Below are 25,962 nucleotides of genomic sequence, written 5' to 3' on the forward strand. Positions count from 1 at the left end.
ACAACCTCAAACAGTCACACTCCAAACTCCACTATGGTGAAGACCAAAGAGCTGTCGAAGGACACCAGAAACAAAATTGTAGCCCTGCACCAGGCTGGGAAGATTGAATCTGCAATAAGAAAGCAGCTTGGTGTGATGAAATCAACTGTGGGCGCAATAATAAGAAAATGGAAGACACACAAGACCACTGATAATCTCCCTCGATCTGGTGCTCCACGCAAGATCTCACCATACCTACTGTGAAGCATGGGAGTGGCAACATCATGATTTGGGGCTGTTGCTCTGCAGAGGGATCATCAGGATGACTGATCCGTCTACATGAAAGAATGAATGGGGCCATATATCGTAAGATTTTGAGTGCAAACCTCCTTCCATCAGAAAGGGCATTGAACATGAAATGTGGATGGGTCTTTCAGCATGATAATGATCCAAAGCACACCGCCAGGGCAACAAAGGAGTGGCTTCGTCAGAAGCATATGAAGGTCCTGGAGTGGCCTAGCCAGTCTCCAGATCTCAATCCCATAGAAAACCTTTGGAGGGATTTGAAAGTCCGTGCTGCCCAGCGACACGTCCAAAACATCACTGCTCTAGAGGAGATCTGCATGGAGGAATGGGCCAACATACCATCAACAGTGTGTGCCATCCTTGTTAAGACTTACAGAAAACATTTGACCTCTATCTTTGCCAGCAAAGGATATATAACACAATATTGAGATGATCTTTTGTTAATGACCAAATACTTATTTTTCACCATAATTTGCAAAACAAATCTTTCCAAATCAGACAAGGTGATTTTCTGGATTTGTTTTGTCATTTTGACTCTCCTAGTTGTGGTCTACCTATGATGTCAATTACAGGCCTCTCTCATCTTTTTAAGTGGGAGAACTTGCACAATTGGTGACTGACTAAATACTTTTCTTCCCCACTATATACACACACACCGATATCTAAATACATTACATCACTGTTAATTACAAAGGGATTTTTGTAATAGGTAAATGTTCAAGAAAAACTTATTGCACATGATACAATGTTTAATATGGTTTTTAAAGGGAATCTGTCACCTCATTTTTGGCATATGAGATGCGGCCACCGTCATCATGGGCTTATCTACAGCGTTCTGTAATACTCTGCACTGTTAAGGGCAGAGCAGAGTACTGCAGTGCACAGGCGCCGGGAAAGGTCAGAGAGGAAGAGTATTACGCCTGCGCAGGAGCCGCGACAGAAGCAAGGAGCAAGAAGTCATCGCTAGAAGATGGGAGGCGCCGGACCCGGACCGCGACACCCATCGGACCGGACCACCCCTCACGGGAGAGAATAATATAACTTGTTTTTCTTATCTTTCAGGTTACATCGGGGGCTTATCTACAGCATTACAGAATGCTGTAGATAAGCCCCTGATGGCGGTGGCCGCATCTCATATGCCAAAAATGAGGTGACAGATTCCCATTAAAGGGTTTGTTAAAGGCCAACTATATGAGAAACTTCCCTATAGTTTAAATCATGCTTTCATGTTACATTTTTTTAATATGGAATAGTTTTTTTTGCACCTTATCACAATCTTTATTAAAGGGAATCTGTCACCTATTTTTTGGCCTATAAGATGTGGCCAACACCATCAGGGGCTTATCTATAGCATTCTGTAATGCTGTAAATAAGCCCCCAATGTAACCTGAAAGATAAGAAACACGAGTTATATTATACTCACCCCGGGGTCCGGTCCGATGGGTGTCGCGGTCCAGTCCGACGCCTCCCATCTTGTAGAGATGAAGTCCTCCTTCTTACTTCTGCCGTGGCTCCTGCACAGGCGTACATACTCTGCTCTGTTAAGGGCAGAGTAAACTACTGCAGTGCACAGGACCTCTCTGACCTTTCCCGGCGCCTGCGCACTGCAGTACTTTACTCTGCCCTCAAGAGGGCAGATAAAGTATGCCTACGCAGGAGCCGCGGCAGAAGTAAGAAGGAGGACGACATCGCTAAAAGATGGGAGGCGACGGACTGGACTGTGACACCCACCTCCCCCGCCGCACTGGTGAGTATAATCTAACTTGTTTTTCCTTATCTTTCAGGTTACATCGGGGGCTTATCTAGAGAATTACAGAATGCTGTAGATAAGCCCCTGATGGAGGTGGCTGCAGCTTATAGGCCGAAAATGGGGTGACAGATTCCCTTTAAAGGGAATGTGTCGTGATTTTTACATGAATAATTAATGATTATAAAATCAATTATATTTAATACAAAATTGCATGTACTGTTTTAATATCTATTTATGTATTAATCTTCTTTACAGCCATGGGAGAAAGCCATTTTTATTTGTTGATGTGTAAGTATCTAAGTATGACACTTACACACCACAAATACGGCATCCCCTGGTCATAGGAGACTGCAGATGGTGTCCGACCGCATATCCTACACTGTGGCTGTCTCGGCCATGAACTGGGCATGCCTCCTGGGCTGTCCAGTTCTCATTTGTGAGAGGAGTTGGGCACCATTTTACTATAGTCCAGAGATGGGCCCCTGAACTGCGGTGACTTCAGCAATGTCTCTCGGCAGAAAAAGTCTCACGGTGCAGAGATGAGTTCACCGGGAGAATTTCACTGCGGTGAATTTGAACCGTGATGAACTCACTTCTGCATCATGAGACTTTTTCTCACTGTGCTAGCGGTGATCTCACCGCAGTTCACTGTCCCAGCTGGAATCGCAACCTCAGTGATCTGCTGTAATCTAGATGAGGTCACCGCTGCTCACTGATGCTGAGCTCGCAGTAGCTCATTCATCAGTGGTTCTCAGTCTGGAAGGTCACATCTTGGCACCATCCAGGTTGAAAATTATTAATTCCCAGACATGGATTTACAGCATGGGACAGAACGTCAGACAGGTGAGAGATATTGCTGTTTTTTATTTTTGCTTTGGTGGAATTAGACGTTAGGTGAGTACAGCTGTGTTTGTTATTTTTAAATAAAAAAGAAAAACTGTGTTTTGTTTTAATTTCAAATAAAGGACTTTATTCTGGCTGTGTGTTTATTTATAATATACCTTATATACTCGAGTATAAACCAACCTGAGTATAAGCTGGGGCATCAAATTTTACCACAAAAAAACTGGGAAAACTTATTGAATGGAGTACAGTCAAGTATGCATTGTCCCACAAATGCCATCCTGGTAGGCTCGGCCTCCTCATCCCCATCCTGGTCGACAAGGCTCTTCATCCCTAACCGTGTATGCATGGCTCCTCATCCCTAGCCTGGTATGCATAGCTCCTTATCCTTGGCCCCCATCACAAAAACAAAAAAAATAAACAATCCTACTTGCCGTCCCTGCGCTCACTTAAATGGTCTTGTTCCGGTGCCAGCAGCTAAAGCAGCCGGGCTATCACGTGTGCCACTACTTAAGGGAATAAATATTAACTGCCCTCCATGCCTATGGGAGTGGAGAGAAGTGAATATTTATTTCTCTTAAGTAACGGGCACATGTGATCGCCCGGCCGCTGCAGGAAGCCAGTGGCTGCGGCTGACACTGTGCACACGCTATTACAGAGAAAAGAATATTCACTGCCAGTGCAGTGAATAATCATTTCTCTTTAACAGCATGCTAGGCTTTAGCTGCAGCAGCTGGTCCCTGCCTCATGTGACCCCCTGCCCCTCTGTCTTATGGGACACTCACTCAAGTATAAGTTGAAGTGGGCTTTTTCAGCACAAAAATGTGAAAAATTTGGCTTATACTCGAGTATATACGGTAACTATAGGATTAGTAATGGATAGGTGTCTTATAGATGCCTCTCCACTACTAATCCGTGGGCTTGATGTCATCAGACAACACAAAGGTGACATTAACCACACAAATATGAACCCCACTTACCACCGCCAGAGGGTAAGTGGGAAGAGCCAGGCAAAGCACCAGAATTGGCGCATCTAATAGATGTGCCTTTTTTGGGTGGCTGCGGGTTGCTTTTTTTAGGCTGGGGGGGACAATATCCATGGCCCCTTACCAGTCTGAGAATACCAGCCCCCAGCTGTCTGCTTTAGCAAGGTTGGTTGTCAAAAATGAGGGAGACCCCATGCCGTTTTTTTTAAACTTTTTATTTAGAGCATAGTTGCTGACTGATGAATACTCCCTTCAGCTGCCGCCTGCTATCACTGTTATTAGAAGCAGCAGGCATTGGCTGATGTGAGCAGTAGTCCCATCAGTTGACACCAGTGAGCGGTTGACACCAGTGATCACAGCTGCTGTCATTTGACAGTGTGGAAACCGCGGCTGTTTGACTGGCGATAATGATTTTACTGCCCATCAGAAGCAGTGTTTGCCGCGCTTGTCATGCACATGACAGTGTGACAAACACTGGATGTTCGGGCCGCCCATTCAAGTGAATGAGGGAACTGTTCTGGCCCACAAAACAAAACTTTTTTTTTAACTTTTCGTCTGAAACCGAATATCCAGGGGTCCACCCATCTCTACCTGTTACCGCTCACACAGTGTTCTGAAGTGACCGGTGACAGAAGAGTGAAAGGTGCAGCAAGTGGTGACGGGGTAGAGGCAAATAACAGCATTCAGTCTTTTAGAGTAGGATTCTATCAGCATGGCACATCTAGAATTTTCAATCTTTTCCTACTCTTCCTTATATTAGTGCTTCAAATCTGTCAGACTGCAAGAGCCTGTGTACAGTCCTCTTCAGGTCAACCCACAGATTTTCCTTTGGATTTAGGTCTGGGCTCTAGCTGGCTCATTCCAAATGTGCTCAGGTCATTGTCGTGCTGTAAGGTGAAATTCCTCTTCATCTAGTTAGCAGAGTTCTAAAGGTTTTTTTGCGGAACTGTTCATAATTCTTTCTACCTTTACTAAAGCAACTAATCCAGCTGTCAAAAAAGTCTTAAAGCATGATGCTGTCTGCACCATGCTTCACTATGAGTATGGTGTTCACTTGGTGATGCGCAGTGTTGGAGTTATGAACTCATTTTCTGCTCCACCAGTTGAGAGTTCCCCTTCCGTTCTCCCTCTAGTGGTGACAGGAGGTAGTGAGGTTGGTTTAAGTGGTAGTGATCTGCCAGCTGATGAGGAAGATAACGATTGGATCTCTGGAGTATCAGACTGGATATAAGACAGCTGACGCCCTATCCTAGTGCTGGTGATTCAGTCTGCTTCTCAGGTCCTGGACTTCAGCTCTCTTCCAGTCTTCTCAAGTTAAGTTTGTTTTTTGCTTATGTTCACACTTGCGCTTGTTGGTCAATTCAGTTTCTTGTGCAATCAGCCTGCCCCTGCTGGGGCTATGCTGAATTTCCACTCCTATTTATCAGTATTTGCCAATCTACTTTTTGTCCCTTATTAGATTCGCCTCTTTTTGCTCTGTCTCAGAATATTTCAGAGTGCTGATATAGGTTTTGAAGTCTAGTGACTTCAGGGTTAATTTTGCTATCAGAAGTGTTGGACAATATTTTTGTAGGTTTTTTTTGGCAGATTGCAGACAGTGTCTTTCCTCTCCTGTCCTTTTTAGTTAGCCGGGCCCCATCGTTTGCTCTGCCTATTTTCCTGCCTTTGTTTGTATTTTCATCTTGTTTCACCTTCAATACATGTGGGGGGCTGTCTTTCCTTTGGGGTCTGCTCTGGGGCAGTTAGTTTTCCTCTTTTCCTGCTTTAGGCTTATGTAGCTCTCCGGTTGTGACGAGGCGTCTAGGACCATCGTAGGAACGCTCCACGACTGCTGCTAGTTGTGCAGTTAAGATCAGGGATCTGCATTCTGCATAGTTACCAACTTCTCTGGTTTTCTGAGACTTAGCTTGTCTTTTTTTTTTCCCTCCTCGGTGACTCATTCATAACAGTTGGCTTTGCATCAAACACCCTTTTTGGATGGAAAAAAACTTCAACCTCAGTTTTAGCAGACCATAAAACGTTTCCCACATGCTTCTGACAGACTTTATGTAGGTTTTGGCAAAACAAAGTCGGGTAAGGATGTTTTTCCTTGTAAGAAAAGGCTTCTGTCTTGCCACCATAACCCATATAGCATTCTCTAATGCTGTAGATAAACCCCTGGTCCAACCTGAAAGATAAGAAAAATAAGTTTTATTATACTCACCCGGGGTGGGCGGTCCGGTACGATGGGTGTCGCAGGTCCGGCACCCCACATCTTTTTGCGCCGCCGTCCTCCTGCTTGCTTCATGGCTCCCCGGCATCGTGCTCCTGCGCAGGCATACTTCTCTGCTCTCTTGAGGGCAGAGCAAAGTACTGCAGTGCGCAGGCACTGGGCCTCTCTGACCTTTCCCGGCGCCTGCCCACTGCAGTACATTGCTCTGCCCAGGAGAAGTACGCCTGCGCAGAAGCGCAATGCCGAGGAGCGATGACGCAAGCAGGAGGGCGGTGTCGCAAGGAGATGGGAGAGACCGGATCAGGACCTGTGACACCCATCGGACCAGACCGCACTGCACCGGATCGGTTCCCCCCGGGTGAGGATAATAAAACTTATTTTTCTTATTTTGCAGGTTGGACCGGGGACTTATCTACAGCATGCTGTAGATAAGCCCTGAAAGGCAGTGGCCGCAACTTATAGCAAGCCAAAAAAAGGTGACAGGTTCCCTTTAATGATCTTCTTCACAGTGTTACATGGCTGATCATTTTCAACACTGAGATCCCTTTGCTGTGTTGTAAACTGTTTATGGGCCATGGCTTTGCAGTAAAATGCAATTAAGAAAATGTCAGGAAAATCCTGCTAGAACAGCTAAACTTTAGAGGTATTTAAAATCAGTTTAAATGATGGTAGCTGTGTACTGACTACACTTTAATATGAGTTTAAATGTGTGGCTAGTTCTGAACACAACCGCATCCCCAATTATAAGAGGGTGTTCACACATATGCAATCGCATTATTTTAGTTCTTCAATTTTGATTTTCCATTCAAAACGATTTGTTTGTTTTTCAAATGAATTATGCAGATTACGGGTGACATTAAAGAAGAGAAAGTTATGAAATTATTCTTCTTGGCGAGATTTTTTTTACATGACAAAAACATGGCATTTTAAAAGGGGCGTGTAGACCCACTGTATAGCTAAATATAGCAGTGGAAAGACATGATAAAAATGATGGTGTCATGCCCCAGACACTGGTATTTGATCACTTACTTCAAAATGTAATCTTTATAAATTCTGTCAATATGTCTGCACAAAATGGCTATTTTGTACAGTAGCTGGAAAACAAAGATTTATCTAATCTATTCAGTCTTTGGAGACATCATGATCCATAATTAATTTGTCTTCTCTCTGACACACAATTATTTACGTTTCATAAAGTGAACACAGGGCAAAGAAGTAATGACAGTTCTGAGAGAGAGTTCATAGCATGTAGATAAATTAGTACAATTACTGTCCTCATAAAGCATCCAGAAACCTATGTGTTCAGATCAATGAAATGGCTTTCTTTCCAGTAAACGGAGTTTGACATTTCCCATGCATGATGGCAAGAGCGGCCGCTGTATAGTGACAGGACACTACAAATATACACCTGCATTTACTCTAATAAATTATTTTTTGCTAAACTTACAAGGTAAAAGTCTTCAACTCCATATGGCTTTCCTTTTCTTTTTCCACATTTATGAAAATATATTCCTTTTTGGATAAAGGGTAACGCATTTGTCCTATAAAAATATCAAAAACAACAAGATCAGTTACAATAAAAATAGAACCATGAAAATATAGTAAAATGAATCACTCTTGAAGATTGGGTGTACAATTACCTATTCTTTAAACTGAAAAACATAAATTCATACCGCACCATCCAAAGTACGGCTTTCGAAAAGGATTCCAAACCAAATACTAAACAACCCTGTTGTGCTATTGGGAAGACAAGATATGAAATGTGATGGATATCCCTTATTTCAGATGCTACATTACAGCCAGGTACCTAAATGAAGCTCCAAAATGTAGATAGGAATGATTTAAGGAAGACACAATTGGGTCACTTCACTCCTGGGATAGTAACCCGAATCTAGAGCTTCGCCTGTGAGAGCAAAATCATGTAGACCACCTTGGTTTTGTTTAGCAGGGCTGTGGAGTCGGAGCCCATTCTGGTGGAGTCTGAGTCAGTGTCATGGAAATTGAGGAGTTGGAGGTTTGGCTTACCGACTCCACAGCCCTGGCAGGGCTGTGGAGTCGGAGTCGTGGAGTTGGAGCCCATTTTGGTGGAGTTGGAGTCAGTGTCATGGAAACTGTGGAGTCAAAGTCAAAGGTTTGGCTTACTGATTCCACAGCCCTGCTGTTATGTTATTGATAAGCTGTTGCCATGTCTACAAATTCCAGGCAAATCAACAAGATGCAGGAAGCTGAAGTCAAGGGACATTTTGAAATGAAAGGCTCAAGTTGGACGTTCACGGTTGAGGTTTGATGGATCACTGAAGAAGTGAATGAGGTGAAGGCAGTCAGGTTCAAAGAGTCCAGATGGTTAGAAATTTCCTGTAGAGCCTGCACATCTTCTTTCTGGAAGAAGGCATGCTTAGCTACTAGTCCATCAAGTGTCTAAGAATCCACAAGATACTGAATAGTCATTGTACCACTTTTGTGGTTCATAATCTACAGATTTTGTTGTGTTTCTCACTGATAAAGTGGATGCTCTAAGTGCCAATTCGTCAGGCACTGGTGATATTGTGGTGTGGAGGAATCTTCCCTCTCTTCATCATTCAAGGCTGTAGTCATGGTCAAAAACAAGCTCAAGTACATTGCAGATACGACAACAAGTACACAAAATAACTTAATCAGTAAGCAAAGTGGTGACGATGGAGTCATCTTTAAATAGCCCATCTGGACTGATAGTCAACAGGAAGCACTAGTTGCAGAAACGGGAGAAGAGCCAAGACCATGACTCTCAAAGCTGTAACCGACAGCAGAGGCACAAGACAGAGTAGAATTATTTTAATCCAGCATCAATGAAACTGGATTCTCAATATTCTTACATGTATCAATAGAAATAGTAAAAATGACCAAAATATGTTTTGCAGAGGCATCCTTCTTCAGACAGATTCAGGGTTGGTATTGGGGAACCAAGAATTCCTCAGATGCAGCGTTTAATAGAAGTCATAGAATTTTAGGAGTTTGATAGAAGAAGGAGGCCATGCTGCATCATCCTTAATCACAAAATGCGCTAATGGGTTTACTTTGCTTGATTTTCTGATTTGTAAAATGTCATATTTTGTTGTACTTTCTGGGCTGAGAGCAAATGCCTGATTTATTGGCTTTCCCGACTATCAGATGCCCAATCAAGCACATTTTACCCTGCACTATGATAAAGCTTTATTTACACAAAACTGTAAAAAACCCTTTAAAACTGCATTACTGAACCATGTGTTCACTTCATTCAGTAACTGATAAAACTCTATGGCTCATTACCTAACACAAAATCTATGATTGCACTAACACATTGGAAAAAAAGAGCTGAAAGTTGATTTGTGATAATAAACAAAGTCAATTAGCCACAAAGGCCTCATATAGCCACCAAAAGTCAATACAATCTGACAGCCTGGCAGCCAATAATGTTGGAAATCCTCAAATTAGCAAGTGGCATGATTAGCATCAGAAGAGCTGCAGGCAAATGTCCTTTAATGAAACGCTATCAGTCACTTGTAACATAGCAGTAGAGACCAATAGAAGACACAATTCCTCCTACAGTTCTGTGGTAAGCAATGTTAATGGTTTATACACAGCAATGTTCTATGCATTCAATTAGAGCGTCCTAAATATCACATGTTAATAAGCCAAGCTGTGTGTAAGGCAGCTGACATCAAGGTTTTGTCTAAGGCTCTGTTTACATTAGCGTCATGGCTTCCATTTCTTAATGCAGCCAAGACATCTATGCTGATCCTTTTTTACATAGACAAGTCATCTATATCAGACAACCCCTTTAAATGGACATTTGCATGGCTACATCATTTTGAAGCAGAGTGAGATTGATTTTTATATTTTAATTCTGACATTTTTGTCATCTTACCTGTTTTTGCCAAACTGACGATATTCATACACTGTAACAGACTTGTCATGTGCGAAAAAGAACCCAATAAGCTCCCTGCAGGCATCACGGCCACTTCTAAGACAGAATAAAGGGTCACAAATTGTCTAAAAATGCAATAATTTATTTGGGATACGGAAAGACATGATACAGTATATAAAAACACAATGCATCATAATCCAGTAGTATCCTTTTTTTCTGGTAGTATCCAGATTATATTGGCAACACAGGACACTTTGATGAAAAAATGGGAGAAATTCTAAACATACAATACATAGGAAATCATTCCAAATAATGCTTTTAATTGCTATTGAGCCAGAAAAAGTCTATTTTTTTTCCAGGACAGGCATTATCAAATCACGACTAGATTAGTTTTATTATCAATACGGTATCACAAAATAGCGCCCATCAAAGTATGATCAAACAGCATCTCACTGAGCACCACAATGTGCACGTATTGTTCAAAGACTCCTTGAAGCATTTCATAGCGAAACGCGCATTGGATGTGGTGGGTTCCTGGATCTCCTTTATTGAGGTAATGTTCCTACATATATTTTTTATGATGAAATGATATACAGTTCTTATGCTATATGGTGTAATGCATGGATGGATAACATATTTTCATGTACAATGAGTGTCTCATGTATTTGGAGACATATATGAGTGGCCTTATTACATTACTGTTGTCATACTTCTCAGACTATGTCTCTATATACATGCAAAATGTCTCCTTTTTTTCTAAATGTATTACCTATACTTAGACACGTTATAATTATCTTTTCTTCTAATCTTTCTGCATAATACTACTGTATATACAGTATATATATATATACATACATACATACATACATCTTGATTTTGTAGCATATAACTGTGTTTAACTTACCAGTATTTTACTGTATTGTTCTCCAGATATACCAACCCAACCTTATCTGTATTGTCCCATTTTCAATTTTACTTCTATTTAGATGTAGTTTTTTAATGTATTTGATATTAATAAAGATGTTTTTACCCATAAGAAAAGCCTTGCTTCTTGAGGGATTTATATACAAATATGCGTTTTGACTTAATTATACAGATTTAAAAGTGTTTATACATAATATACAAGTAGTAACGAGGGATATTTAGAATTGCTGTTTTATTAAAAACAATGAAGAGAATGTCTGGTTATCCTTTTACTAATAATAAGTTTGGATATAGATTCTACTTTTATTCACAAACATGGAAATATACTTTTCTGGCCAGTGTCTATAATCCTGACCCTTGAGGTCAGCGGCCGCAGCACCGGGGACTGCCCTTGGAGTGGTACCTGGCGGCCACCTGCAGCTCAAGCCTAACTCCATCTTCTAGAGCTCTAACGGACACCACGTGGCCGCTGAGCCACACTGCTCCAAAGGTAAGCTCGGACCGTGACACGGTGGGTTCACGATCCACGTGCATGATGAAAAATTGGAGCTTAATAGCTTAATTTCTGAAGTGACGGATCAGTTCATTGTATAGTATCATAATGTAGAAGAGTTTATTCCGCTGTTATTATAGAGGTATACACCTTCTATAATATGCCAATGCCCACTTTAAGCATATAAAGAACTTCATGAAACCAAGTATGTCCCTGCAAAATAAAGACACCTTCAAAGCAAACCCTTGACAGATCATAATGGCACATGTACTCAGATTGGCCTGTTAAACAGTTATTACTAGTGATGATCGAATAGTGAAATATTTGGATTTGGGAAAATCAGCAAGAATAATTACAAATATCTATGTATTTGTACCGAAAAACGAATCCAATGCAAATCAATGGGACAGACGAATATTTTTCTGTTGGACCCAACAAACAGGTCTGGGGGCATGGGAAAAAAGCTGAAAGGGATGGGAAAGAGCTAAAACTAAAATAAATGGGAACAGCATGGAGAAGATGCCTGCATGCCTTTCTGACTCACATATGGTATCTGGGAATAATGTTGTTAGAGTATTGCGCCAGTTTAGGATTTTTAAAAGACCTACCAAACCAAAACTTTTTTTTAAAGGGAAAAATGCTAAGAAACATTTTTTCCTTCATAATTCCATATATACAACGCTAAATAAATTATACCCCCCCTTAGCATATGTTCACACGGAGCGTTTTGGCTTTAGTTTTTCTTTTCACATTTGTGAAGGCTCTCACTCCTACATTTGAGAGGTCCCTCCCTCATACAAAATAGCAAGGTAGTGGAATACATACTCCCCATCCCTTTACAATGCAATTTCAAACATGCCCATTTGAATTTTGGGCTTCGCCCGCCGCCACCACCACCATGTCCACCGCCATGTCATTATGCGGTCCACGCTTTTAATTTTCAGAGGGCCACCAGGTGCTGTGAAACCTGCATTTTGTAAGGTCCAGAGTTCATTTTTTCCTCCGGATCCCCATGGAACCATTGTCATAGCGGATGACGCCGCTGTAAGGTGAATATAAAACAGGAGTTGGGTGAGCTTTATGATCAATGTCAGGAAACTGGATTCTGCCAGACACCAAAAGCATTAGAATTAAATTCGGTATACAGTGTATGCAAGTGAGGGCCTGTATTGTGGTCAGTCTGTCAGATCTGAAACCCATGTCAGGAACATGTACAAGCCTCATTTTACTTGGAAGCAGATTTCTCAAGGGAAAGAGACATGAGTGCCATTGACCAATCTGCACAAGTCTACGCAGTTCTTCTGGAAACTACCCAACCAGGCAGAATGTATCTTTTGCATGGTTTTGAGCAACAATGGAGTAATTACAGGATATGTCCCAGAGAGTGTCGAGGTCGGTGGAGTGTATAACTCAAGTGACAGGCAGTGCTACAGAGCTTAGGTAAAGGCCTTAGCGTGGCAATGACCTTATTCCAATATGTGTAAGTATTAACCCAGTCTCTTAGACGAGCTTAAAATGTACAGAAACTGGCCAAGACCCCACCACCATTTTTTTGTAAGGACACAAATTTAGAAAATGTAAGGGAAGCAACAGTTTAATAGAGACACAAGTCTCATTTAGGAGCCTGGAAAAGTCAGCAATGGTCTTTGTCCAGCACCGGACAATGTAAACTGCTAACGAATATGTATGCCCTATCTAACTAACAATTTGTGAACATTGTGAACAGACATATATGTTGACAAGGGACAACTGAACGCTGCGCTGGGACAACGAACTGCACGTGGTTGCTGACTGTTGTGTCTGTGCAAATGCTGGTTGTGCTAACATGCTAACAAGTATTATGTTGAATTTCACTTTATAAAGGGATGTGTGGGTAAGATTTTCAAACTAGCAGCATATACTGTATATAAATAGATAGATAGATAGATAGATAGATAGAGAGCATGTTTCATTAATCATATTATTATTCTGTGTAAGGCTGAAACCTGAAGAAGTATGTGGAGCATATTGATGCGCTTATGTTCTAAAATGTCCAAGTGCAGATCCAAAAAACAACATCAGGCTACCAGATACACGCTTAAAGAGACAGTGACAAGGGCATCACAATAAAAAAATTATACAAATTATAATAATGGAATATATAGAGAGTGAGAGTAGAAATTGGACCATTGCACAATGTACAAAGGCTTCCAAAAATTACCCCAAGGGGGCTGTATCATACACGCTGAAAGAGACCATGATGGGGACTTCACAATACATTTTGCAGTTTTTACAACAGGTAGAGATAGGGGGTACAAGTTTCATCATTGCACAATGTGCAAAGGTTTCAAAAAGTACAAAATACCCATGCTGGGTATACATAGATAAATACTAAGTAATTGTTGCAGGAGGAGGAGTTGATTACCTGAACAAAATGGTTTTGGATGGTAAAGAATATTTGGCCTGCATTTAAATAACTTTGCTGTCATCTGTAGGGCTTAGAAAGTCGGAGGAAATCCAGCCCTTGTTCAATTTTAGAAGAGTCTGCCTTTTCCGTTGACAGGCGTGTGCGCCTATTCATTATGACTGCACCAGCCGAACTAAAAACCCGCTCAGACAACACATTCACGGCAGGGCATGGCAGCACTTCCAAGGTGTACAAGGAGAGGTCTGGCCAAGTGTGCAGCTTGGACAACCAATAGTGAAAGGGCACTGAAGAATCAGGAAGGTCGCTGGTATGGTCACTTAAGTAATTCTTCACCATCTTGGTCAACTTCTCCCTCTTCGTCATAGTTACACCCACAGATAGTCCTTGCTGTTGGGATGGTCTCATGAAAATGATGCAGTTGGTGGACATTCCCCATCTCTCGGAGTTGCACCTGGTGTTTGTGGCCTTCCCCTGTAATCTTTGTGGGCGAAAAGAGCCAGTACCTCTGAAACCAGCGTTGCCTGAGGGTAATCTTGTGAGCAAGTCTTCCACTACAGCCCTCTGACATGCATGCAGTAAAAATGGCACGTCTGCCTCCGACATTACAGAAGCAAATTTCTCCTTGTACCGTGGGTCAAGAATGGTTATTCCCATAATCCTATTTAGCAGTGGATAAAGTCGCTTCAGTGATATATTAGAAACATAATCTATTATGGTACGGGGCCATAAAAGAAAGGAAGTGAAGGAAAGTATAATTAAAAGATTATATTATTGATAATAATTTAAAAATAATTAAAAGATGATAAAAAAAAACACAGGGCAAAAGGGACCTCCAATAAAAGGGGGAAGTTAACCAGCATTAGTACATACCCTGTAGAATGTAAGCCTACAAGGGCAGGGTCCTCTCCCCTCTGTATCAGTCTGTGATTGTTAGCTTGTTTACTGTAAGTGATATCTGTAATTTCTATGTAACCCCTTCTCATGTACAGCACCATGGAATCAATGGCGCTATATAAATAAATAATAATATATGATAGCAGGTAATTAACAGCAGTGTAACTGTAAATAAATAAGTAAAGTGCACAGAGAAAATACACTTCAAAAACAGGAGGGGGAGGTTGGACCAAAAATGTCACAGATTCCTAAAATCCCCAAGGCTATGTGCACACGTTACGAATTCGTCTGCAGATTTTTCAACGCGGCATCTGCAGAATCTGCAGGTCAAATGCCTGCGTTTACCTGTGGATTTCTAGAGGATTTAGTGCAGATTTTGACTGCATTTTTACAACTGTGTATTCCTAGGATAGAATAGGTGTAAGGGTATGTGCACACATTGCGGATTACCCTGCGGATTTTTCAGCGCAGTTTTGGCTAAATCCGCAGGTCAAATGACCTGCGCTTTACCTGCGGATTTAGTGCAGATTTTGTGTGGATTTCCCATGCGTTTTGACACCTGCGGATTCCTATAATGGAGCAGGTGTCAAAATGCTGTGGATCCGCACAAAGAATTGACATGCTGTGGATTTAAATCTGCAGAAAATACACGTGGAAAAATCTGCAGCATGTGCACAGCGTTCTTGGTTTTAGATAGATTTTAATGGTACTGTACAACACAATAGAATCTGCTGCGGATCCGCAGGACCAAATCCGCTGCAAAACCGCAGCAGAATCCGCAACGTGTGCACATACCCCAAGGATATGTGCACACACTGCGGATTGGTCTGCGGAACTGCAGGTAAAAACCGCAGGTAAAATGACCTGCGGTTTTACCTGCGGATTAGCCTGCGGTTTATCACCTCTACAATGGAGGAGATTGTAAACCGCAGCAGAATCCGCAGAAAAGAAGTGACATGTCATTTCTTTCTGCGGATTCAAAACCGCAGCTTTTCCGCAGATAAAAATCCGCAGCATGTGCACAGCAGATTGTAAATCCCATAGGATAACATGCTACTGTACACTGTCTGCAGAACTGCTGCAGATCCGCAGCAAAAACTGCAGCGTGTGCACATAGCCTAAAAACGCTGCGGAATCCGCACAAAGAATTGACATGCTGTGGAAAATAAACCGTTGCGTTTCCGCGTGGATTTTTCCGCAGCATGTGCACAGCTGTTCTTGTTTTCCATAGGATAACATGGTACTATTCATCCCTTGTAAAACTGCTGCGGATCCGCAGGGCCAAATCCGCTGCGGATCCGCAGACGAATCTACAACGTGTGCACATACCCTATGAGAAAGGACAGTAGGTGTGTACTCAGCGATGCAAGTAAATTGCTTTTTTATGCTGAGAAGTGCATATGGGAGCGTTGGGAGCTTCACCAGCACTCCATACACAGCGCATAGATCCGCTGTACCTGCCTTCATTCCAGTCTTACAGCAGGTTACTCATCAATAATCTTCCTATTTACTCCTTTGGACTGTGTCCTTTCCATCCCCTTCTTTCTTAAAGGCGGTGTTCAATAGTGTTCTGACCACTTAGCATAAAAAAGCAATTTACTTGGATGTCGCGGAAAGACTCAGTTCCACAAGTTGAAATGCCAACATTTCCAGGGCTGGCAATCTGGCAGTTTAGCGTTTGGGACTGTGGGTGGGTGGGTGGATATTTCTGTTTTCTAGTAAATATCTGGGGCAGGGACAACTGAACGCAGCACTGGGACAATGAAGTGGAAGTGGTTGTTGACTGTTGTGTGTGTGCAACCGTTAGTTGTGGGCAGAAGGCATCAGCACCTGCTTCATGGTCAGCAGATTGGGAAGGCCGTAACACAGGGGAAGGGGCAGTGGTGTCACCCTCAGACACAAATTTGGTACCCAGGCATCCCGCTCACCTACTGGGATGCTTGGCTGCCATGTGCTTTTGCATGCTGGTGATGCTCAGGTTGGCAGTGTCCTTGCCTCTTCTTAGCTTGGTTTGGCAGATGCTGCAAATTACAGTTGTTTTATCTATTCTTCCGACAGGTATGTCCATCCACCCAGCTCTCCTGCTGTCTGTCTATGAAGGGCACACAGTGCATCACCCAGCTTTGCACATAGACTTGCCTCTGCACCTAGCATTCACATGGTATGCCTTTCAGCTAACCCCAGCTTACCCCAGTGTTATTTATGACCTTGTTTACTCTGGCTTGATCATATGCATCTGGTCCACTCTTAATTGTCTGACCAAGATGAGCAGAGACCTCTCCTCTCTGCTTCACACCTGACTGCACTTAGTTGTACATATATTGCATAGCTCAAGTCTGCATAAAGACTTCAGTCTGCAGTGTGATTCCTATAAGTGTGTTCTAGAAGTGTGAAGATTAATTTAAGAATTAAAACCAGAATTGAACCAGAAGGGAACTGAAGGTAACTGTACACAGTCACTGTAAACAATGTTTCTATTTGTTTTCACTTTCACCCCAATAATCCTTCATTTTCTGCTAATTCCCCTAATCCCTACTCCTAGTAAGGAACTGTTCATCTCTTCTTCAATCCTCCCCATCCACCTCACCTCCGCCTCAAAACTGTTCCTTACCATACAATCCTCTGTCTCCAAACACAGACAGCCCCCTCATTCCCTCTCCTGCTCCCACCTGTTAACACTTTCTCTGCTCCTTCTCACTGCTGGTGATATCTCTCCAAATCCTGGTCCTCCTCACCACATTCCCACAGTCATTTCTACCTCCCATCCACGCTCTATCACAACCTTCCGTAACCTCTCCAACCTTATACCCATTCACCCGGCCCCCGCTTCCCCAGTCCCACTAACAGGAGCTCTGTGGAACGCTCGCTCTGTCTGCAACAAGCTTTCCTACATCCATGATCTTTTTGTTACTACCAAACTTTCCTTCCTCGCCATCACCGAAACCTGGCTCACCCCTTCTGATACAGCCTCTCCTGCTGCACTTTCGTATGGCGGCTTCCACCTTTCTCACTCCCCCGCCCCAGCAGCAAACATGGCGGAGGAGTTGGTTTTCTCCTGTCAGATACCTGCTCCTTCACCCCAATCCCACTGCCACCCTCTGTTACCCTCCCTTCCTTTGAGGTGCACTCTGTGCGCATCTACTCCCCCTCCAACCTCCAACTGGCTGTCATCTACCGCCCCCCAGGGCCAGCCACCACCTTCTTTGACCACTTCACCACCTGGTTACTTCATTTCCTTTCCGCGGACATCCCTACTATCATGGGCGACTTCAACATCCCCATTGACACTTCCCTCTCAGCTGCCACTAAACTCCTATCTCTCACTTCCTCCTTCGGCCTCACTCAATGGTCTTCTACAGCCACCCACAAAGATGGCCACACACTGGACCTCATCTTCACCCGCCTCTGCTCCTTATCTAACCTCTCTAACTCACCTCTTCCTCTCTCTGACCACAACCTTCTCACATTCTCTTCCCTCTTCACTCCATGTCTACAATCCCCACCCCACAAACTTTCACACCCTCGCAGGAATCTTAAACACCTTGACCTACACTCATTCTCTGAATCCCTCCTCCCTCTTACAGATATAAGTTCCTTACACAATGCGGATGACGCTGCTGCTCTATATAACACCACAATAGCTGTAGCTTTGGAATCCGCTGCCCCACTTACACATACCAAAACTCGCAAAATCAACAGACAGCCCTGGCACACCAGCCTGACCAAAGAGCTGAGGCGAGCTTCCAAGGCTGCTGAGCACAGATGGAAAAGATCCCACTCCAACGGGCACTTCATCGCATTCAAACAGTCCCTCACTACTTTCAAGACCACACTCGCCACAGCTAAACAAACCTACTTCTCATCTCTCATATCCTCCCTGTCTCACAACCCTAAACAGTTATTCAACACCTTCAATTCTCCCCTCCGTCCCCCAGCACCTCCTCCCTCCCCACTCATCTCAGCTGAAGACTTTGCCTCATTTTTCAAGCAGAAGATTGATAACATCAGAGACAGTTTTGGTCAACAACCCCCAGAGCCCTTCCTCCCGACTTCCCAGCCCTCCACCTTCAAAACCAACTCCACTCCACTGAAACTGCCCTTACTAAGGTCACCAATGACCTCTTAACCGCCAAGAGCAAGCGACACTACTCTGTCCTCCTCCTCCTGGACCTGTCGGCTGCCTTTGACACAGTGGACCATTCCCTATTATTACAGACCCTCTCATCCCTCGGAATCACAGACTTTGCCCTATCCTGGATCTCATCATACCTAACAGATCGGACATTCAGCGTCTCCCACTCACACACCACCTCCTCACCTCGCCCCCTATCTGTCGGAGTCCCACAAGGTTCAGTCCTTGGGCCCCTGCTGTTCTCTATTTACACCTTTGGCCTGGGACAGCTCATAGAATCTCATGGCTTTCAGTATCATCTCTACGCTGATGACACACAGATCTACATCTCTGGACCAGATATCACCTCCCTACTAACCAGAATCCCTCAATGTCTGTCCACTATTTCATCCTTCTTCTCCACTAGATTTCTGAAACTCAACATGGACAAAACAGAATTCATCATCTTTCCCCCATCTCACGCGACCCCCCATATGAACCTATCAATTACAGTAAATGACTGCCCACTCTCCCCAGTCCCACAAGCTCGCTGCCTCGGAGTAATCCTTGACGCTGATCTCCTTCAAACCACATATCCAAGCCCTTTCCACTTCCTGCCGACTTCAACTCAAAAATATTTCACGAATCCGTTCATTCCTCATCCAAGAATCTGCGAAAACCCTAGTCCATGCCCTCATCATCTCTCGCCTTGACTACTGCAACCTCCTGCTCTGTGGCCTCCCCTCAAACACTCTCGCACCCCTCCAATCTATTCTAAACTCTGCTGCCTGACTAATCCACCTGTCCCCCCGCTATTCCCCAGCATCTCCCCTCTGTCAATCCCTTCACTGGCTCCCAATTGCCCAGAGACTCCATTACAAAACCCTAACCATGACATACAAAGCCATCCACAACCTGTCTCCTCCATACATCTGTGACCTCGTCTCCCTGTACTTTCCTGCACGCAACCTCCGATCCTCACAAGATCTCCTTCTCTACTCCCCTCTTATCTCCTCTTCCCACAATCGCATACAAGATTTCTCTCGCGCATCACCCCTACTCTGGAACTCTCTACCACAACATATCAGACTCTCACCTACCATCGAAACCTTAAAAAAGAGCCTGAAGACCCACCTCTTCCGACAAGCCTATAACCTGCAGTAACCACTGATCGACCAAACCGCTGTACGACCAGCTCTACTCTCGCCTACTCTATTATCACCCATCCCTTGTAGATTGTGAGCCCTCGCGGGCAGGGTCCTCTCTCCTCCTGTACCAGTTATGACTTGTATTGTTTAAGATTATTGTTCTTGTTTTTATGTATACCCCTCCTTACATGTAAAGCGCCATGGAATAAATGGCGCTATAACAATAAATAATAATAATAATAATAATCTAATGGACTTTCAGAAAAAAACTGCCATGCAGGGGAGATCGCACCCTTGGCCTGTTAATCTAGCCGAGTGGGGGGGCTATGTGGAACAGTTGACTGATTTCTACATCTTGGCAAACCACTACCTCTTCTTATCTGTTTTCTTGCTATGGAACCATCCCTCTCTGCACTGCTGTGCTCGCTAGGTGTGCCACCGTGCCAGGTTAGATCAATGGCCTCATCTTCGACCACGACGTCTTCCAATTCCTCAATCTGATTCTATTCTGAGCTGTGATTTGAGTCTGACCTGAAGACAACTGTGCCTCATGATTATCCTCCACCACTTCAGACATCAATTGACCTTCCCCAATGTGCTTCTCTCCTGGACGTGGGTGTTCAAATGTTTGGGCATCGCTGCACTCCACCTCCTAATGACCCTATTAAATGGTGTAAGTTGAAAGGCCTGACAAATTACAAGGGAATGTAAACAGTTCCTCACAGTGGCCAGCGTTGGGGCATATGTCTCCTGAGACTTTTGATGGCGGGAGGAAGAAGGACCAGGTTGGGGATTCAGAGGCCCAGCCTCTTGGCTACTGAGACTGGACAGTGTGGAAGACTTCATGGTGCTGCTTGTCAACACACTGGAGCCTTTGTCTGCCATCCAACCCACACTTGTCTGGGTTTGTGGTGTAGCGCGCTGAACAAATTGTGCCAGGAAAATAGAATGAGATACAGTCACCTTCGGATCTGTCACACGGCCTTGGTGGGCACCACAATATCCACTTCCCTTTATGTCACCCTTTCTCATCTTGAATGCGTTATGCTTATTAAACAAAAAAATACTGGCTTTATTTTTCACAAGTACCTTCACAGAGGAGTTATGTACAAATTCACTGTATCTAGCAATGTATGGCTATTTTTTTGGAGATCGCAGCTGGATTATACATGGTAACAGCAAACTGATGTAAATTACAGGTAAATAGTCATGTTTGCCTATCTCTACAGGCTTTGCGCAAGTCGCACAACTGCTAGATAAAGAAATGCTATTTTTTAAACCAATAGAAAATTAGGATTTTTTCTTTTAGATCGTCTTGCTGACCCACTCCAAATGAGGAGTTATGAAGTTTATTGCTCCTGCTAAATTGTCACGTCAGATTATCTCTACCCGGATTGCGGCAGTCGCACAACTGCTAGACAAATATTAGGTATTTTAAGCAATAGACAAGGAATATTATTTAGCAATTAGATTTTAAAATGGATATTACTATATGTTGCTACTGAGGAATATTATTTTGCGGGGAAAAAAAGTTATAGGCTGCTGCACAGGAATATAATGTAGCTCCCAAAAAATTGGTTTTGTAGATGCTGGCACTGCCTAATATTATTTTCCTCTACAAAGAGCTGATTTGTATATTTTTGCAGTGGATGGAAGGCTGCCTATTTCACCCTAAGTCTGTTCCTAATACTAGTTACTATACAACACAGTGGAAAATAGCAGAGATCTGCAGCATGTACTTGCAATAATGAAAACACCCAGGTGCCTGCCTGCCTTTCACCCTCCCTCCTATTAAATCTCTCCCTTCTTAAATTCCCACCTAACAAACAAGTAATCTCTTCGCAAATCTTCAGCTCTTAAAAGAGCTTTTTGGAATAAATAACGCTCGCTATAACCTCCTATCACTCTTCCTAAGCTACGCTCTCCCGCTCTCCCTACGCTGTTTCTGGCTGCAATGTGCACAAGATGGCGCCAGCAAACTTTAAACAGTCCCTATGATGCTGGAAGGCCAGCCAGTCACAGCAATGCCAAATCAAAGATGGCGCCGGAATTACTGTGATTAGCAAGCCAGCCCAGAATGTTCACTGGCTGCAAATAAAGTGCTGAACATGCTGGGCGGGTCACTCGAATATACCAAGGCGAATACCTAATTACTCGCCGAGTAACGAATAGCCCAAATATCGTACTATTCGTGCGAGTAACGAATAGTGCCAAATGTATATGCTCATCACTAGTTATTACCATCTTATTTAGCAGGAGAACCATGGTCCCCAGTCTTCCACCTTCCTGGGCAAACTCTCCTGCTAGATTAAAGGCCCTTTTACATTTAGCGATGCACCAGCGATCCCGACCACGATACGACCCGGTCAGGATCGCTGGTGCATCGCTAAATGGTCGCTAGTGAGCTGCCACACAGGCAGATCTCACAGCGATGTAGCGACGCAGCAGCGGTCGTTACTTACTTTTCAGATGCGGCGATCCTGACGTCCTCCCGCCGGCCTCCACACGTCGCTCGTCAGCGCCACAGGAAGCCCAGCAGGAAGCGCCCGACGAGAAATGGAGCCGGCCGATCTTGCGCGCTCAGCGACAGACAGCGGGGGAGCCGGTCGGAGGTAAGTTATCACACATAGCGATATCGCTAGCAATATCGCTATAAAGTCACAAAATCGGTGACGTTATAGCGATATTGCTAGCAATATCGCTATGTGTAAAACCCCCTTTAGTCTTGGGACTGAACTGTGCATCCTCCAATATTGCGATATGAAGCAGCTTTGCTTCTGTAGTATAGGAAGAGTGCACTGGCACTGACATTGGCGCAGTCGGGGGTTAAAAGCGCACTTCAACGATCAGAGCCAGCTTCAGAGCTGTGCTTACAAAATCTTTAGCCAGAGGTTAAATTGCAGAGGTGGCCAGCAATAAACCGTAAACGATAAAAACACTTTTGTTCTTCAGAACATAAAAGATTTTTAATACAAGTTGCTTGTTTTTACAATACCTTGCAGTTTTTTCCATATAAGAACATAGGAATAACCATGAAAAATCCTGATACCGCTGACTGTAGCACTGTAGGACCCAGTGTTCACAATGCGGTATAGGTTGCTGGTGCATAGAGCAGGAGCAGTCAGCTACGTGTCTGCAGTCTTTTATGCTTTTTTTTCTTTTTTTACGAAAAACAATATTGGACTGAATATTATTAGCCATAAAAAGATCATGCACTCATTTCTAATGTGAGACTCCAGATTCTTTAAGCCACCCATCATTAAACTGGTGTGCACCACATTTATACCAGTGACTTTCACTATCCTTTTTACTACATTAACAATAAGACACTGATGTTGCCGCCATCCATTTTATTCCACTTGTTGTGGTCCTCACAGCAAACAGAACACAACATAGAGCCATTACTGGCATCTAGTATGTCCTTGTATATCCATTACAAAGCATCAGAAATAATCCACTTAGGATCTAGCATTGTTAGGTGGTTACTCAAATAAAAGTAAAGCTGCAATGTCCCCAAGGCAATAAAAATGAGAATGGCTGAGATACGCAGGAGAATTAGCTATTCCAAATCCTTTTAAAAAAAGAGAGAAATTTTGCGGGCGTCTTGATTAAAAATAAATGACACCGAACGTAAATCTGCAAAAGATCATTAGAATCAGATAGGCTGACCTATATATCAATCAGTGGGGAATGTCAGATAAAGGGCAGCGAGGAGCACATTTTACCCTTGAGGCTGAAGACTTCATGCAGTTACGCGGTTACAGTTACCATCCTGGTACATGTCACGCTTGCTTCTTGTATGCAGTTATTATTACTAATACATACCGTATTTTCCGGCGTATAAGACAACCAGGCGTATAAGACGACCCCCCAACTTTTCCAGTTAAAATAGTAAATCTTCTTAAAAGTTTGTGTCATCTTATATGCCGGGTGCGGAGCAATCTTCATAAGGCGGGGGAGTGGTCCCGATGAAGAAGGGAGGGTGTAAGTGGAGTTATCATCCCCCTTTTACCTCATTGGTGGCAGCGGTGCTGCGGGTCTCTGTGCTGTGGGGATCGGCGGCTCCTCCATCTGCAGTGTGGCGGCTCTTCCATCTGCAGTGTGGCGGCTCTGTGCTGGGTGTCGGCGGCGGCTCCTCTTTGTCCAGCGTGGGGGCGCTGTGCTGGGGGGCGGCTGCGGCGGCTCTCTGTCCAGCGTCGGGGATCCTCCGGCATTTCCCCATAGCCTGGAGGCCCAGGCAGCTCCATTGCTGCGATGCGCTGGCCTCCGGGAAAATGGCCGCCGGAGCCCACGCGAGCTCAGATTCAGATCTCGTCTCCCGAGATCTCGGGACGAGATCTGAATCTGAGCTCGCGCGGGCTCCGGCGTCCATTTTCCCGGAGGCCACCCCATCGCAGCAATGAAGCTGCCTGGGCCTCTCGGCTATGGGGAAATGCCGGAGGATCCCCGACGCTGGACAGAGAGCCGCCGCAGCCGCCCCCCAGCACAGCGCCCCCACCCTGGACAAACAGGAGCCGCCGCCGCCGACCCCCAGCACAGAGCCGACACACTGCTGAAGGAGGAGCCGCCGCACCGCTGCCACCAATGAGGTAAAAGGGGATGATAACACCACCTACACCCTCCCTTCTTCATCGGGACCACTCCCCCGCCATATGCTCTCGGCGTATAAGACGACACCCGGCGTATAAGACAACCCCCGACTTTTAAGCAGAATTTCAGGGGTTAAAAAGTCGTCTTATATGCCGGAAAATACGGTACATAAATACTGTGAGGCAAAGTCTCAGAGACATTTAAATCAAATGTACATTTTGACAAGCGTAGGGACCTTTAAACGCCATATATTTTCTAACTATGGGACACACCTTAATACAAGGGCCCCGTCACACAGAGCGACTCCCCAGCGATCCTGACAACGACATCGCCTTGTCAGGATCGCTGGTGAGCTGTCAAACAGGCAGCTTCACCAGCGATCAGAACCAGCGACACTCGGGTAACAAGCGACGCACGTCGCTTAGTTACCCGCAGTGTATCTTAGTTACCAGCGCGCTGATGCAGGGAGCTGGTAACCAAGGTACACATCGGGTTTCTAAGGGGCGCGCAGCACTTAGAAACCCGATGTGTACCTTGGTTACCAGCTCCCTGCATCAGCGCGCTGGTAACGACGGTACACATTGGGTTTCTAAGCACAGCGCGCACCCTTAAAAACCCGATGTGTACCTTAGTTACCAGCTCCTGCTCACTGGTCTCCCGCCTGTCACACGTAGCGATACTTGCTGACCAGCGGGAGATCAGCGACCCCAAAAATGTCCAGACATTTCAACAGCGATCATCGATACCCGGCAGGGGGGCCGGTCGCTGATAGCTGTCACACACAGCGATCTCGCTGGTGAGATCGCTGTTACGTCACAAAATTTGTGACTCAGCAGCGATCTCGCTAGCGAGATCGCTGTGTGTGACGGGGGGCTTAAGACACACTCCAGGTGCATATGGCAGAAAATAGGAAAAACATATTTCTTACTAACACTTCCCTGGCGATGTAAAGAAGTAGAGGTATCAATATCACTAATTTTAATGCCTAAGGATAGAATAGGGAGATAATAGATCTATCAGTTAGTATTTCCTTGCAGCATGTCTAGAATACATTGCGACAAAGTCACTGGTAAAGTGCTGGAGGGGAGATATGTTTCACTGCGCTTGATAGCGTTAGCAATGTAAAACCCAGAGATTTTCCTCCAGCACATTAAGTGCTGCGAGGGGATAACACCGTTTCACTGCGTTTGATAGCGTCAGCAATGTAAAACACAGAGATTTTCCTCCAGCACATTAAGTGCTGCGAGGGGTTAACACCTAATTTTTTTAATGGGCTGGGTTTTATGTGGACATCCATAGAGTGGCTGGGAGGTTGTGCAGTTCATCTCCACCCCAGGGTGTGGTCTGGGGCTTAAGTAGCTGGACTCCAGACGCAGTCTTGGTTCAGTAGGGCTGGAGAGAGGATCTCCAGTGGTTTGTGTCCGGAGGAGGAATGA

General features: G+C 44.3%; 1 protein-coding gene across 6 annotated transcripts in view; it reads right to left on the bottom strand.

Moving 5' to 3' along the window:
* Positions 1-25,962, bottom strand: part of CAPS2 (calcyphosine 2) — a 160,614-nt gene that overhangs the window by 27,534 nt on the left and 107,118 nt on the right. For all 6 annotated transcript variants that reach the window (XM_073559988.1, XM_073559993.1, XM_073559992.1 and 3 more), the window contains 2 exons: positions 9,960-10,055; positions 7,524-7,617 (listed from right to left, as the gene is read on the bottom strand). In XM_073559988.1, the coding sequence (XP_073416089.1) occupies positions 7,524-7,617; positions 9,960-10,055 (190 nt within the window). The remainder of the gene's footprint in view (positions 1-7,523; positions 7,618-9,959; positions 10,056-25,962) is intronic.

This window comes from Dendrobates tinctorius, unplaced genomic scaffold, assembly GCF_039654945.1.
Source record: "Dendrobates tinctorius isolate UK_male_01 unplaced genomic scaffold, ASM3965494v1 ptg000290l, whole genome shotgun sequence".
Lineage (NCBI taxonomy): Eukaryota > Metazoa > Chordata > Amphibia > Anura > Dendrobatidae > Dendrobates > Dendrobates tinctorius.